Source organism: Carex rostrata, chromosome 10 (assembly GCF_964058835.1).
Source record: "Carex rostrata chromosome 10, lpCarRost1.2, whole genome shotgun sequence".
Lineage (NCBI taxonomy): Eukaryota > Viridiplantae > Streptophyta > Magnoliopsida > Poales > Cyperaceae > Carex > Carex rostrata.
Window position 1 is genome coordinate 7,831,803 of NC_135927.1, and position 14,525 is coordinate 7,846,327.

General features: G+C 33.1%; 2 protein-coding genes across 2 annotated transcripts; one reads left to right on the forward strand and one right to left on the reverse strand.

Annotated features, from left to right (window-relative positions):
• Positions 1–7,695: 7,695 nt before the first annotated feature.
• LOC144560893 (homeobox-leucine zipper protein HOX15-like) lies at positions 7,696–9,932 on the forward strand. Its single transcript, XM_078310114.1, has 4 exons — positions 7,696–7,901; positions 8,121–8,416; positions 9,243–9,322; positions 9,482–9,932. The coding sequence occupies exons 1-4, from the start codon at positions 7,727–7,729 to the stop codon at positions 9,768–9,770; spliced, it is 840 nt and encodes a 279-aa protein (XP_078166240.1). The 5' UTR covers positions 7,696–7,726; the 3' UTR covers positions 9,771–9,932.
• Positions 9,933–10,478: 546 nt separating this feature from the next.
• On the reverse strand, positions 10,479–13,985 carry LOC144560542 (Aha1 domain-containing protein). Its single transcript, XM_078309767.1, has 4 exons — positions 13,400–13,985; positions 12,416–12,873; positions 11,014–11,093; positions 10,479–10,784 (listed from the first exon to the last, which is right to left on the reverse strand). The coding sequence occupies exons 1-4, from the start codon at positions 13,830–13,832 to the stop codon at positions 10,691–10,693; spliced, it is 1,065 nt and encodes a 354-aa protein (XP_078165893.1). The 5' UTR covers positions 13,833–13,985; the 3' UTR covers positions 10,479–10,690.
• Between the last annotated feature and the right edge of the window lie 540 nt (positions 13,986–14,525).

Genomic DNA, 14,525 nt, shown 5'->3' on the forward strand with positions numbered 1-14,525 from the left:
ACAAGAGAGAGTTCATATATATATACTTCTATAAAGTTGACATGAATAATACATGCCAACAACTTGGTGTAATCTCACATGAACTTGGTGTTAATTACAACTTACAAGCCATTTTTGTAAATGTTATATAACAAAAAAATATATATACATTACACTGCTAGAAAAGTTTTTGGAGGTAGTATATATTGTGATCTCATTCTTACAACAAGAGAGAATTACTTCTGATTATAAATATTGCAAGATGCATTAACTAATTATGAGAATAATTAGTAGGTTGTTTAGGATGCATATTTGTTTCCATGTTGAACTAATTTAGGAATGAAGGAGAGTTGACCTCAATATTCTGCCCCTTGATTAACAAAAAATATCAAATTAATATATGAGAAACCTGGTACTGGAATTAATATGTCAAGTAGATTAATTACAAGTAAATAATGTCATCAACATAATAGGGAAAACCACACTAGACTGCGATGTTTAAACAGATGTGAAAAGAAACTAATTAATATATTAAGTAGATTAATAATTAATTTGCTTTATATAAAAATTACGAGAAGTGATCTGCTAAAATATATGCATCATTGTGCTGGTATGTAAATACTGTGACACTGTTGGTAGAAGCTGAAACTAATTCCCTGACAGCTGTGAGAACAAACATGCATATATGGTTTTGTGCACTGATCGATGCACATGTGTCCCATCCTTTCACTGAAAGTTGGTTAATGGTTCCACAAATCAGAAGCTATTTCATTGAATCAAGTGTCAGAGTACATATTAATTTCTTCATTGAATTAAATAAAGAATAATGCATAGGATGAGAAAATGGAGCGTAGTGGACATTTTAAAATTGCATTTCTTTTTTTGGTAGCATGTGTGCTACCACTTTAAGTATAGTATTGATCACTTGTTGACTTTATGGGTTTTAGGTGTAATATTATAATAAGGGCCTCCCATGCAACGTGGAAATAAATCTGCTGCGATTCTAAAGGGATCACAGGACCCTGTGATTCCAAATCTAACCTTTCGCTTTTTGGAATGCACAAATCTCAACAACACTTATTTTTTATGCACGAATCTCTAGACAGATAAATGGATGGATATGGAATAACAGGGTCCTGCGATCCCTTTAGAATCACAGCAGATTTATTTCCATGCAACGTCCCTATAGAACCTCTTCGTCTTTCACAGTGAGTGTGTTGTTGTTGTTGTTGTGCACTTGACAACAAGCTCTATATATGTAACTGGGGGACTAATAATTTTGAACAAACAAGGCTAAAAAATCTAAGTAGAAATGAGAATTAAGATTAAACTTTGAAAAATTCAGCATATATATGCAATTTAGTTAAGAAGATTACATGTATATATTCTAAAAACATGTTAGTTTCAAGTAAAATTTAAACAAAATGGTAGACTTGTAGCTAGAAGGTAGCTACTTTGAATTATCTGTCTCTCCCACCTAGACAGGCTAAGGTCGTTAGTAGGTTTTACCTTCTTCATAAGCTGCAGCATTAGGCAATGATATATTCCTTGAAAAAGATAATTAATTAGGCAAATTAGTTAAGTGCACATTGAATAATAATCTCATAGAATTAGATATGCATCATCTCATGGAAGGGGCAAGTCGCTTAGGCCTATGATTAGTTTAGAAGCTATTCACATGGATGATTAGTTATAGAGTATGCTAATTGTCAATATTGTTCGTCATACTATGACGATAGTTGCCATATCAATGCCGTACTTCAGCACGCAAGATTGTTGACAAGATTATTTTATAAAGCCTGTCATTGTGATTAAATGTTTAATTGTTTAAGTCTACACAACGATGGCACATGTCAGCTAGGAATAAATCCTGCCAAGGTTATAATTAGTTTTGTTTACCCAAATTTTTTATATATACACGTTAAATACGTAACAAGAGAGTTAGTTATAGCGAGGCGTAATTAAGATGAACGATGAGGTCAATTACAATCAATATTAAATGTAGAAAATATCTAGAAAGAGCTATATAGTGTTTTCTGGCATCCATTGCCTTTTGAATCATATATACTTCTCTGCACTGTTAGATGCTTATTTATTTGGTGAAACTTATTTGTCATACTTCTCTGATTATGATGCAAGGTGAGGATCATGCTAGATGGGAAACATATGTTATTTATATTTCTAGAAGTGGAATATCAATGAAAACATGAAAATAGGTACCGTATCATGTGCAGTAATAAGTTTAGGCCATTCCTAATTAATTAAGGTTGTACCAGAGGTACCATAACCTGTAAATTACCCATATACGTATAAGATGAAGTTTTAGCTACCTTTCAAGTACAACTGTAGATAATCATATTGCGGGTTGGAACATTCCTGTTTGAGTTAATATATATAACAATTTCTAATAAACTCTGAATGAGATGGCTTGAAGGATTGGCATCAGACTTAGATGATAATTAAGCTTGATTTGTTTATTTGGCAATGTATGTTCATTACATCTTTGAAGTGGTCATTATACTGCCCCTTGGAGGCAGTACAGCGCTTACTCATTAAAGAGAATAATAACTCGATCTAACGAACAAAGTTTTATATTCATTAAAAAAATAAAAGGATGCTAAAACTTCCAGTACCAACTCTAGCAGAGATCAAGAATAGTACTATCGATTGTTATAAAACTAGTATTAGTACAATAGCTATGAATATCAAATAATGATAGTACAATAGCTATATATAGCAAATAATGTTAGTACAATATATAGTTATATGAGGAGTGATCCAATTACACCATTTTATGGTGACACATCTTGACACCATCTTTTTATAAGTTATTTTTGCGATTTCAAAATTCAAACAGATGATCCGAACCGTTTAACATGATCTCCATATTAAAATGTGTTTGGAGACCAAATTTTACATTTTTTAGAATTTTTTAGTATTTATTAAGATGTGAACAAAATTATTGTTTTCAGACAATTTTGGACCGTTGAAAAACAGTAATTTAAAAAAATATATAAATAAATAGTAATAAATTTCTAAAAAAATGTAAAATTTGGTCTCCAAGTACATTTTAATATGGACATCATGTTGAACGGTTCGGATCGACCATTTTAATTGTTATCAAAAATGACTTGTAAAATTATGGTGTCAAGATGTGTCACCATAAAATGGTGTAATTCGATTCCTCCTCGCCCCCACCCTGTCAAGATCTACAGTATAACTATTTTCTGCAAAAATTAAATCCAAACAACAGTGTTGAGACAAATAGAATAAGTATTCTGTATAAACTATAGTATGTTTTTCATTGCCTAGCCTTCATTGGCTCAGCCAATGGAAGTATAATACAACCCTTTCTGGTAGAAGCTGGTAATAAATAAATGGAACCCAGAACATGGAGAGTAATGATCATGTTTCTCATTGCAACTGAAATCAATTTCTTGTTAATTATAGTAAAATTATATTGAAGCTAAAAGCTCCCAAATACTTATAGTCAGATATATTCAATAAAAACTAATAAGAATCCACAAGATGCCATGCACATAATGGATATTATTACACCACAGCTGAACTAAACATTTATGTACTAACAATGATAAGAAGAAAAATTCGCCTTAAAAAAATGATAAGAAAAAAAGTTAACACTTATTTAAGCAAGCTCATATAGCCAAACATTTTCATTTGGAAAATGATAGAGCTATAATGGTCTTACTTTCAGAGAAACAGAAAAGCACTTCTAATTTTACATGTACATAGCTTAAGTGTAATAATTAGTAAACTAAACAATACATTGCAGCCAATCATAATTTAAAACACAAAAGATAAAAACGAATGTAAACTAAAACTAATAAACTCACAAGTCAAACATGATCTCCCAATGTGTATGTATTAATAACCTCACCCCAGTACATGATCTCCCAATGTAAAATACAAACATGATCTCCCAATGTAAAACACATTCGAATTTAATGTTCCAATGAGGTAAATCACGAACAATCCAAATGCTGGAAGAAAGGAATAGCATTTCTTGTAGCATTATATATGATGAAAGACAAGGAAACCAAGACTTGACAACACATAGAGCAATAAATAGATAACTTCTTGATATGAAAAAGAAAGTTATTAATGAGAGTACGTAGATCAAACAATTTTTGCAGTGGTTTGTTATGATGAAGTTTAATTTCATGTTCTCAGAAATAAACCAGAATTAAACTCGATAGTCATTTATCACTATTAGCTTCATACATACATTGTAGTTCAATCTTTCAAAAGATTTCATATATTTAGCTTTCATAGTAGTTTCAGATCTTAAATTACTGATAACAATATTAAATCTGTAATATGAAAATTTAGCATTGTTGTATGATAAGATAATGTATTTTGTAAGGCAGCTTTCTCTACCATTCATATTTGTAAGTTATGTTGAGTTGCTGATTTAATTGTACAGGTTTCTGAAATATGGGATATATGTATAATAAGTGTGGAAAAAATCATCTATGTATTAGAACTCATTCTTTTTTAAACTTTCCAATATAATCATACAATTGAAGACATGTCATATATTATCTTCCCATTGATATATAAGAAATTTTATAGATTATCCTTTCAAATGTGTGAACACTGATAATTCCTCTATATGTTTCCAGATCATTTGTTCCTCTTTCCTTAACCATTTTTTAGTGCTCTTTCTGGTTCAAGAATTTTGAGGTTTTAAAGTAAGGGAATTAGACTTTTTACTTATTCATATAATTGATTTCTAATACCTTTAGCTCGATCCTCATCGACTTGGACTTAATCATGCAACTGACACATATCAATTAAAAAATGAACTTATTATTTATCACGCTAATCATTTTGGTGTAACAATAATAAAAACATGGTGTACTTTTCAATATTTAAAATAATCAGAATAATGACGAAGGCGTGTACGCACCTACAATAAAATTGTTTTAATATAAGGTTAATTATGGATATTTCTGGTCTTGAACTTGTATGCTTGAATTGATCAAGAACAAACCACTCCGTTTGGTTGATTACATATAATCAAGCGATGTTTTACACACAGAATTAACGACTGATACAATTACTTTTGAACTATATATACTTTATTTATCTCTCAAACCCAAATGTAAAGGCTCCGTTAACACTAGCTTGTGTCAGTTTCCAAGACAAATTTTACTGCAACTCAACTCATGCATTCCAGACTTGTTATTTTTGTTGAATGAGTTAAATTCCACGCAGAATGCTAATTTATCAGAATATGTATGGAAAAGTGGATTAAACGTATTCATCATGATACGACTTGCTCAACAGTAACTTGTTCAATGGCACACAATATTCCTTAGAAATTCATTAGCACACGACATGATGAAATGGTAAAGGACTGATTGTTATTCAGACTTTGTGCTTAAAAATTAATTACTCGAAATTGTAATTGGCTGTCATAAAACATGAATATTTAGAATGATTCTTTAAAGACACATTCTCTTTATATTATTCTTACCAGTTATTGTCCAAACTAAATCATATATTAATTGGAAATGATTGTTTAAGATGACTTGATCATTGATGTCTTTCTTGCATTATAGTAAAGTGTTCTTCATCTAAGAGATCAATACATTGATGTGGATTTCCAAAGGAGGAAATTCATAGAGGAATAAATCATGCAAAAGTGCTTTCCTAGCTACCAAGATATACTGGATTTTAATTACGTTATTAATTGAATTTTCTTTATCTATTCACTAATTGATTTAATGATCATCATTGAATATTGCTTAGGATAGGAGAGTTTACTTTTTTCTTAGATGTTTTCATTATAAGAAAATATATCCTTTTTTTTGTTTCCATTACGAGCTCTCTGGTGTTATGGGTTGATAAATCATTAAAAGCCTATCTAATCTAAGGTCAAGTTGTTCATATTTTTTTTCTTTGAAATGAAAATCCCTCAAACAGGGATATCAGTTTTAATTTTCAGTAACCCAGCTTTCACAGTGAAAAACTGTACCAGAACCAACCCAGTTAAAAACTGTACCAGTACCAGAAACCTTCCGTGGACCCCAAATAATATACCTAGAATCAATACAATTTGTTTGCCGAGCGATAACATAATTCATGTTATTTAATATGTCTTTCTATCTAAACAAATTACAGCACAGTTGTGTTTCTATAAGAAAACAAAGACACAATAATTCTTTCTATTTTTAGAGGACCCCATAAATATTATGATTTTCCGAGTAAGAAGCAATCTTGTGGATGCAAAAGTTAAATACGCATCTAAAAATACTATTTATCGATGGGTATATTGGTAAAACGTCAAAATACCACTTACATCATTAAGAGCATTTTTAATTCAAGTTTGGAACAAATGACAAAATAAAAAAACACTAAAAAGTAGTTGTGAACAATAGATGTGCAACCTATTAATGATAGAAGGAAAAATCGGAATCAGAATCAGGATCGATCCTTGCCAATATCGATCTGTGATCGGTGAATCGGCCAGAATCGGCCGATTCGGCTCGAAAAATCAGACTTTTTTGCCAGAAGTTTGTTTTACACTAAAAAATAGAAAAAATTGATAAAAAAAATAATTTGTCAATAATTTATGTTTAGATAAATTATTACAATCAAATAATATACTAATACAATATAATACAAGCATTAAAACTATAAACACACTTTTTCACTATCAGAAACTATGTCCTGCTGGTCGGATCACTTCAACGTCGTCTGTATTATAATAAAAATGAGGATATTGTTGTCCGGAACCCAAAAAAAAAAAAAACATTGTAGACCCCAAATGAGAGATTGTTAACATCTTCATATCCATATGCATATGGTGGCTGATGTGCATAGTTATCCACTTCTCCTCTATTTAATCACGAATACACAATGGATGTGCATAGATCATTCTGTTTCAGCCGAATAATGACCAGAATTGGACCAGAATGGCAGAAATTGGACGAAAAACACAGAATCCACGTTAATCGGCAAGGTATCAAATCGGTCACGGCCGATACCGATCCAGAACGGCCGATACTTATCCGGATCGGCCGATACTTCCTTTCATGCTATTAATTACACAACTAATGGAAACATCCATCTCACAGAATTGTTAAATTACTTGATATTCTAACCATAATTTACTGTTATGATTTGTAATTACCAGTCTTTTCTTTTGGTTTAGGTGAATAGCATTTTTGTCATATTTAATCTACTAGAAGGTGCAGCATTTTTTGTCTATTAATTAGTCATTAGAGTACAAAACTAAGCTTTAAAAGGATCAGTTTAGAAAACAAGCTAGTATTTTTTTTCGAAAATTGTAAGTTTAGTGCTAAAATGATCGAAACTATTTATTTGAAAAAAGGTTTTTGAAATAGGTTTTTTTCTAAAATATATTTAATCTGAAATAATTAAAACAGAGTCCCTATGAAGTTCAAAAGATCTTTTGGTATGGCTGTTACTTAAAGAAGAAGCACCATGACTAAAAATATTAATTGGTCGATATATATTATATAATATAGCCCGTTGAATCAATAAAAAAATTGCCATGTTGTCAAAGTCTCCTTGCTTATTGTTATCTGTCTCTATATATATGTACCAACTAATGTGACCTCAACTAACACGTGTGTGTGTACAGCTGACTTTTTAGCATTAGAAAAGGTAAATTATAGCCTTCTTTTGAGTTCCTCTTGACATGTATTCCTAATTTGGTCTATTCCAATCTCCATAAAGAACAAAGAAAAAGAAAAACATGGAGGATGATTTGAGCTTGAGTTTAGAATTAGGAGGTAGTTTTACTAAAAGAAAAGGAGAAAAGATTTCTGAAGAGGCGATAATGGATAATCGAGGAAAACGAGGAAAGAAAACAGAAATGGAGAAGAATTTGGATCTTAGCTTTCCTTTACTGCTATCTGAGATGAAAAACAGTAAGAATTGTTATGTAACTTCTGAAGTAATTATTGGTTTCAATTTCTATGGAGTAACATATGATTTTTTTAGTAAAATATTATAAAGGTTTCAACTTTTACATGTTCTGAAGTTATTTGAATGTTCATATCAAATATATATGTACTTCTTCTCTTCTTTCTGAAAACCATGTCAATAGCAAACATGATTTAAATTTAAACACTGATGTGATTGTGTAGAGAACATGGAATCCTTTGAAGATCAGTTTGCTCAGTCAATGGTACAAGAAAACAATAAAGCAACACCGGCACTCTCTGATAGCTCTGAGCATAGCTCGGCATCATCACAACAAGAGCAACAATCAATGAGAAACAAAACAAAAGAAAACATAGCCGAATCTCATGTGGCTACAACAAGTTATTTAGGTGCGATGAACGAAGACGAAAACAGCCATGCAAGGAAAAAGCTGAGGCTATCAAAAGAGCAAGCTATGTTACTTGAGGAGAATTTCAGAAAGCACGCTACACTCGACCCGGTAATTGAATAATAGTTTTACAAATCCATGTTACCAGAAGAAAAGAATAGGTCAAAAACAAAATTGCACTAAATACATACATAGTGCATATAGTTCCATATATAATAAACTTGTACATAAGTTTTGAATGGTTTATATCTTTTCCTATTTTTTGACTCATCATGTGCAGATGCTCTCTAAGCTTAGAAAGGCAAGACTTCATGTTTCTATATAAGCAAAAGAGCAAACAGGCCTTAACCAAAATTGCAATTCACTGTCGAGTGAGGCTATGGTACTACGCATAGCGCAAATTGATCCATACTATAGATCAATATCTTCGTTTTCGAAATTCAAAAGTCGATCAGATCACTGCTCAACATGATCTCAACTTGCAGACTATATTTTACATTTTTTTTAGATTTTTTCTACTATTTATTTAGATAGGTAGAAAATCACTACTTTTGAATGGTCTAGAATCTTTAAATCAAGTGATTTTCTATCTATCTGAAAAGATAGTAAAAAAATCTAAAAAATATAAACTTTGATCTACAAGTATATTTTCATATGGACATCATATTGAACGCTTTAAATCGATTATTTGAACTTTAAAAATAGAAATATTAATCTATAGTATGGACCAATATGCACTATGCATAGTATTGTAGCCTCACTCATTCACTGCCTCCAATTTTATCTAGAACCACCACCATTCTGTATCTTGTATCAAGGAGTACCTGTATGATCTAAAACAGGATTTACCTCCTGATGCTAGTGTAATTAACATGAAGTAACAGGATCATAATAGCATCTTTTCTTTTTCCTATTGTGCATTTTTTATGGTAACTAGAAGCTGAAGGTAACCCTGGCAAAAGAACTGAGTCTCCTGCCACGCCAAGTCGAAGTGTGGTTCCAGAACCGGAGAGCAAGGTACTAAACTTTATAGATGATCACAATTTTAACAACTGAATCAAAACATATAAGCTAAATCAATATATTTATAGCTTTTGCAAATAAAACTATAAAATTATTAAACTAAAAATATACAAATCGTGCAGCATTAATTAATTGGTTTCTTATATTTAACAGAACAAAACTCAAGCAAACAGAAATAGACTGCACGTACCTAAAACACCGGTATCAGATGCTGAACCAGGAGAACTATCGGTTAAAGAGAGAGGTGGCAGAGTTACGAGCCTTGAGCACAGCATATGCAAATGCAACACATCCATTTTACAAGCACTTGCCCGTAACCGGTAACATGCCGTTCTGCCCCTCTTGTGCACACAGTACTGCATTTTATTCTGACACAACAACTGGCCCGGCAGGCCATAAGCCGGTCACATTTGCATCACTACTTTCAAAACCTCGGTTTTAACTTGGTAGAAACAAACCCTGTACATACAAATCTAAGCAGGATAATGTGTTTTAGTATGGAAGGTATTTGACTTGGATAAAATCTGTAATTAGTCTGAGTGGTCTTCTAGATTTGCCTTAGACTGTGTTTCAAAAGAGGAGAAGATGCCTTCATTAAAGGAAAGAAAAGGAAGCGGAGGAGAAGTGCGACCAGACCATAATCAGTTCAGACTCCACCTACTCCAAAAGCAAGAAAGCAAAGAAGTAACGACCAAGTGAATTTCGTTGAGATTTATTACTCTCAAGTCGGAGTGTACGAAACACTAGTCGAAAGTAAGCGACGCGCTGATTACCTTCCTTCCCGTTCCTCCCCTTCCTCTTCGCGCACTATTTCTAAAGCACAGCCTTAGTGGCCGGTACTGTAATTAGTCTGTGATTCTCCCCTTCCTCTTTCGCACACTATTTCTGGCCTTAGTGGCAGGTCCTGTAATTAGTCTGTGATTGTCTCCGTTGTTACATGGAACTTGTGATTATCTGTAAAAATTTGAATAGAAACAATTTGCATCGTAGTGTAATTTTAGGATTAATTGCCATATCCATTTACATATTGAAACACAGTTGATGCTACATAACCCAGTATCCTATACCAGTAGCAGGTGAACTCACAACTAAGGGTTCTTCCATGGTCACCACTTGTTAATCACCAAATCATAATATAACAATAATAAAATAAATGAAAATGATCCTATTTCATCCGTTAAAAAATGGACATGTTTTCCTCAAATACATCAATTTCGTAATTCCACTAGGAAGGAACAAAAGAACTAACAACAGAGAAGACCACAGTTTTCATTAGCCACACCACTTAACATTAAGTAGCACAACTAAAGATATCAACTCATTTTCTAAAGCAAATAGATTAGGATAGGTCCCTCCTTATAATTAAATTCCAAAACCAAAAACAGCACGAATCTTGTGGAAGATTAATTCTCTCCAGCCCCTCTCGGTATTCTCGACCACGGTTGAATTCCCATACCTAAACAAAACATCAAATAAGAAACAATTTCAAAAGAAAATTATATTTCTTTAGATTTACATGGCACTTTCCCTTCAAACGTATATGCACAGAAGGGGTTAAAACTTTCTGGTTTTCTTTTGCTTCTTTTGTCGCTTCTAATTTTTAAATTAATTCTTTATACATTTAAGTAATATCCACCATTGGAATAAATAATTAAGCTAAGGTTAATCAAGAAAATAGAACTTACTTATCCTCCTCTGGTATATCAGTTTGTGTGAGGTTGATTATGGTTACACCAGGCTCCGGCTCGTCAAAAACAATTCTCACCTACAAAAATAGAATCAAGTCAACTCACTATGATAACTGAACCACTATCATCTAACAAATTATACACCAACTTCATGGTTCTTTGAGGCCAAAGTTCAAATTACGTCAAGCAAGGTTTGATTTGGTCATTATTTTTCTCACATAATAACAATTGTAACACTTGGTTTTGTTCGCAATTCGAACTTGGGGTTGTTGCCAAGGACAAGTTTGAATTGCAAATCAAATTTAACAAGTCCCTACTTGATTTGCAGTTCAAACTTGGTCTTTACAAATTTGATTTGAATGTTGCCCAAACAATCATATTTCTGGTGACAAGCTTCTGCTTACACCTTCCAAATGTGTATTGGAAAAGAACCAAGTATAATAGACAAATAACAGCCTGCCATTATATATCTCTATACTGAGATCTAGAGGATTTCCAAAGTGGTCTATAGTATGATATAAATTAGAAACAGACAATTTTGCTTTAGTCTGTCATGATAAATAGAATCTGATGTTGCCATCTTGAACCACTATCTTAAAAATTTTAAAAAATTTAAAAAAAACAACCAGCATTAAAATTATTATCACAGATAATGTACACCACTTAAAATGACAATTCAAGCTCTGAAAGCTGTGCAAATAAGGTTTTCACTTTTCAACTCTTATATGCAAATATAATTTTATACTTAATTATATTATAAGATTATCAGCCAATGGAAAAGGATTTTATTGAATCAGTATGAATAGTGCACATAAATTCAACTGTGTTTCATTTTTTTTATTTCCATTTTCCTTCAAAAACTGAGTGCCATCTCCAAAGTAGAACTAGGGTGTTCTCAAGTAAACCAAGTGCCTTGGTGAACTCAAGTCTAAAACTCATCGAATCGGCTTTAAACGACGAATCTGAACCGTTAAAACCTGCCTAATTTACGAGTGATGCGTCTACATGTAAAAAAAAATTAATTTTGCATAAAGTGGTCAAAATACATTTAAAAAATGAATGCACTAAAATTAATTTATTCACATTCTAATTTTGACCACTTGACTTTGAACTAAATTAATTCGAATGTTTAAAATTTTCACATGTAGACGCATCACTCGTAAGGTAGGCAGGTTTCAACGGTTCGGATTCATTATTTGAAGCCAATTTAACGGGTTTTAGACTTGAGTTCACCAAGGAGCTTGGTGAACTTAAGAACACCCTAGTTCTACTCCTATCTCCAACTATGACTTGAAGAAAATAATATATAAATTGTAACATGAAGAAACCTAATGTTACTGACAAATGAAAGAACATGCAAAATGCAAAGTGCAAAGGAAACAATAAAATAAAACCATACCGATGAAAAGAGACCGTCAGGCCAGCTCCCAGACCGCCACTTCTGCACAATAACCTTCCCTTCTTGCAACTCCTCGTGGACCCCACTGATAGACCCATCAAAAATACTAAATTGCCCCCCAACCTCTCTGCTGATCCTCGCATTACTCTGTGTAAACCCTTTCCACCGATTCTCATCCATCAAAATGTCATAAAGGTCTTTGGCTCGGCAATAGAACTTCTCGGTCATGGTTATATTCTTAAACCCCTCTTTGGTTTTCCTCTTCTCCTTTTTCGCTTTCTCCTTTTGTTCTGGAGCAGTAGTGGCTGTTATGGTTTCCGTGGTGGAGGCTGATGCAGCCTTTGGTGCAGCAGTAGAGGAGGAGGAGACCTTCTTGGTCTCTAGTTCGTCCTTGGCAGGTCCACCATTTGACATGGCATCAACATAGGCACGGATTTTCTCTAGGAGTATGGGTTTCCCTGTGATGGATGTACCATTAATTTTAGTTTACTCCCTGTAAACTATTGCAATATAGGTACCACACTACATCAACTCTTAATAAAATATATAAATTGGCAAATGCAGATAACTTGAATAGTAAATAAAGCCTGTTGCAATGCCTCATGCGCAAACCCTTAGTACCAGACTAATTTGCAATTTTGGTACAGACCTTCACAATAGGACTACTTAATTACCTTTAGAAGTATCTAAATATTGGATAGACCCAGTAAAATGGTATCAAGAAACACATAAATAAAACAATCAAATTCAACTCGGTTGACATGTCAAAATTATAATCTAAATTAGCTTCTGGTACTTGAATTTTTATTGTATGTTGAGAATAGAGTAAGAATCAGGGTAGTGCTGCTCAGAACAAAGTTACTACAAATTAAAACAACCAGGGTACTGCTGCTCAGAAACAGCTTCTGAGAAATTTACTGGCTGATACTTGAAACCTATTCAACAATTTCCAAGTAAAACTAGTACAAGAGAGTCTAAGATTACCCTTTGAAAGCATCGCATCCTTGATCCTCCTTCCAACCGGACCATCGTCATCTCTGACAGAGACCTTGATTTCTGGATCCTCTCCAGCATTTTCATCAGCCAGGTAAGGCACCTCAACCAAGCCCGTAACCTTCACCGCCACATCCTTGGCCTCTCCTTCCCATACAAGCTTGATCGAGAGCTCATACCCCGGTATCACCTTCCCTTTCCTGACATTCACATACGCCTCACCTTCCACCTTGTCAATTGCTTTGGTGCGGATATACAGCCCACCTTCGCCGTTGAGGATCTCGAGATTGGAGAGAAGGGAAGAGAGAAGCGATCGCGACCACTCCAGACAGTCCCGCTCCGACCAGTGCCAGTTGTGCACGTTCGTCCCGTCGGGGCGGTCCTCCACGATCCAGCGCTTGTCACCCTCGCCAAGTCGCGCCATGGAAGCTCGAAAGAGAGAGAATTAGATTGCACGAGAGAGGTTCGACGAAATGATTGAGAGAGTTATTTGGGTTTTAGTCGAGATCTGGGGTTTGGGAGGAGAGGGATATAAAGCTGCGGCCGGCGGAGAGAAAGGAGGGGTTTCTTCTGGATTGTTCTAGTCCGAATTATCTGGAAACTCTACTTGTAAAGAAAATTACGTATTCGCCCTCAAAATTTTATAATTTCATATTTAATCTTCTAATTGTTCGAATTATCAGTTTTTAGCAGTGTTGTAAATATCGGTATACAGTCGTCGGACAGACAGATTACCATCAAACAATTAATCAGTATGCAGCCGATTAATCGCATTGCGGATAATTTAACATTTTTATTAAATTTATATATATATATCATAACTTATTAAAATAATTTATTTAACTCATTAAATTTATGAAATAAACTTAATTTAACTTAGTTATATTATTATAACATGACACTACACTTATTTTTTTCTTAACGCATAAGCACTTTATATGTGTAAGTAACACATTTATCTAGTGAAAATAAATTCAAGAATTAATCTTTTTCAAATATTAATAACACATTATTTGAAAGAAATGAAACATTCCAACATAAAATCACTAAATTTAGTTAAGGATAACAACTTAGTTTCATAATGAACATGTCGTACTAATTGAAAAAATTACAATAG

Bases quoted from the DNA above. Each gene is read 5' to 3' on its own strand.
- LOC144560893 (XM_078310114.1), top strand. From the start codon at position 7,727: ATGGAGGATGATTTGAGCTTGAGTTTAGAATTAGGAGGTAGTTTTACT. The intron at 7,902-8,120 runs GTAAGAATTGTT...GTGATTGTGTAG, and splicing joins GCTATCTGAGATGAAAAACA to AGAACATGGAATCCTTTGAA. The intron at 8,417-9,242 runs GTAATTGAATAA...TATGGTAACTAG, and splicing joins AGCACGCTACACTCGACCCG to AAGCTGAAGGTAACCCTGGC.
- LOC144560542 (XM_078309767.1), bottom strand. From the start codon at position 13,832: ATGGCGCGACTTGGCGAGGGTGACAAGCGCTGGATCGTGGAGGACCGC. The intron at 12,874-13,399 runs GTAATCTTAGAC...CATCCATCACAG, and splicing joins GGATGCGATGCTTTCAAAGG to GGAAACCCATACTCCTAGAG. The intron at 10,785-11,013 runs GTAAGTTCTATT...TGTTTTGTTTAG, and splicing joins GATATACCAGAGGAGGATAA to GTATGGGAATTCAACCGTGG.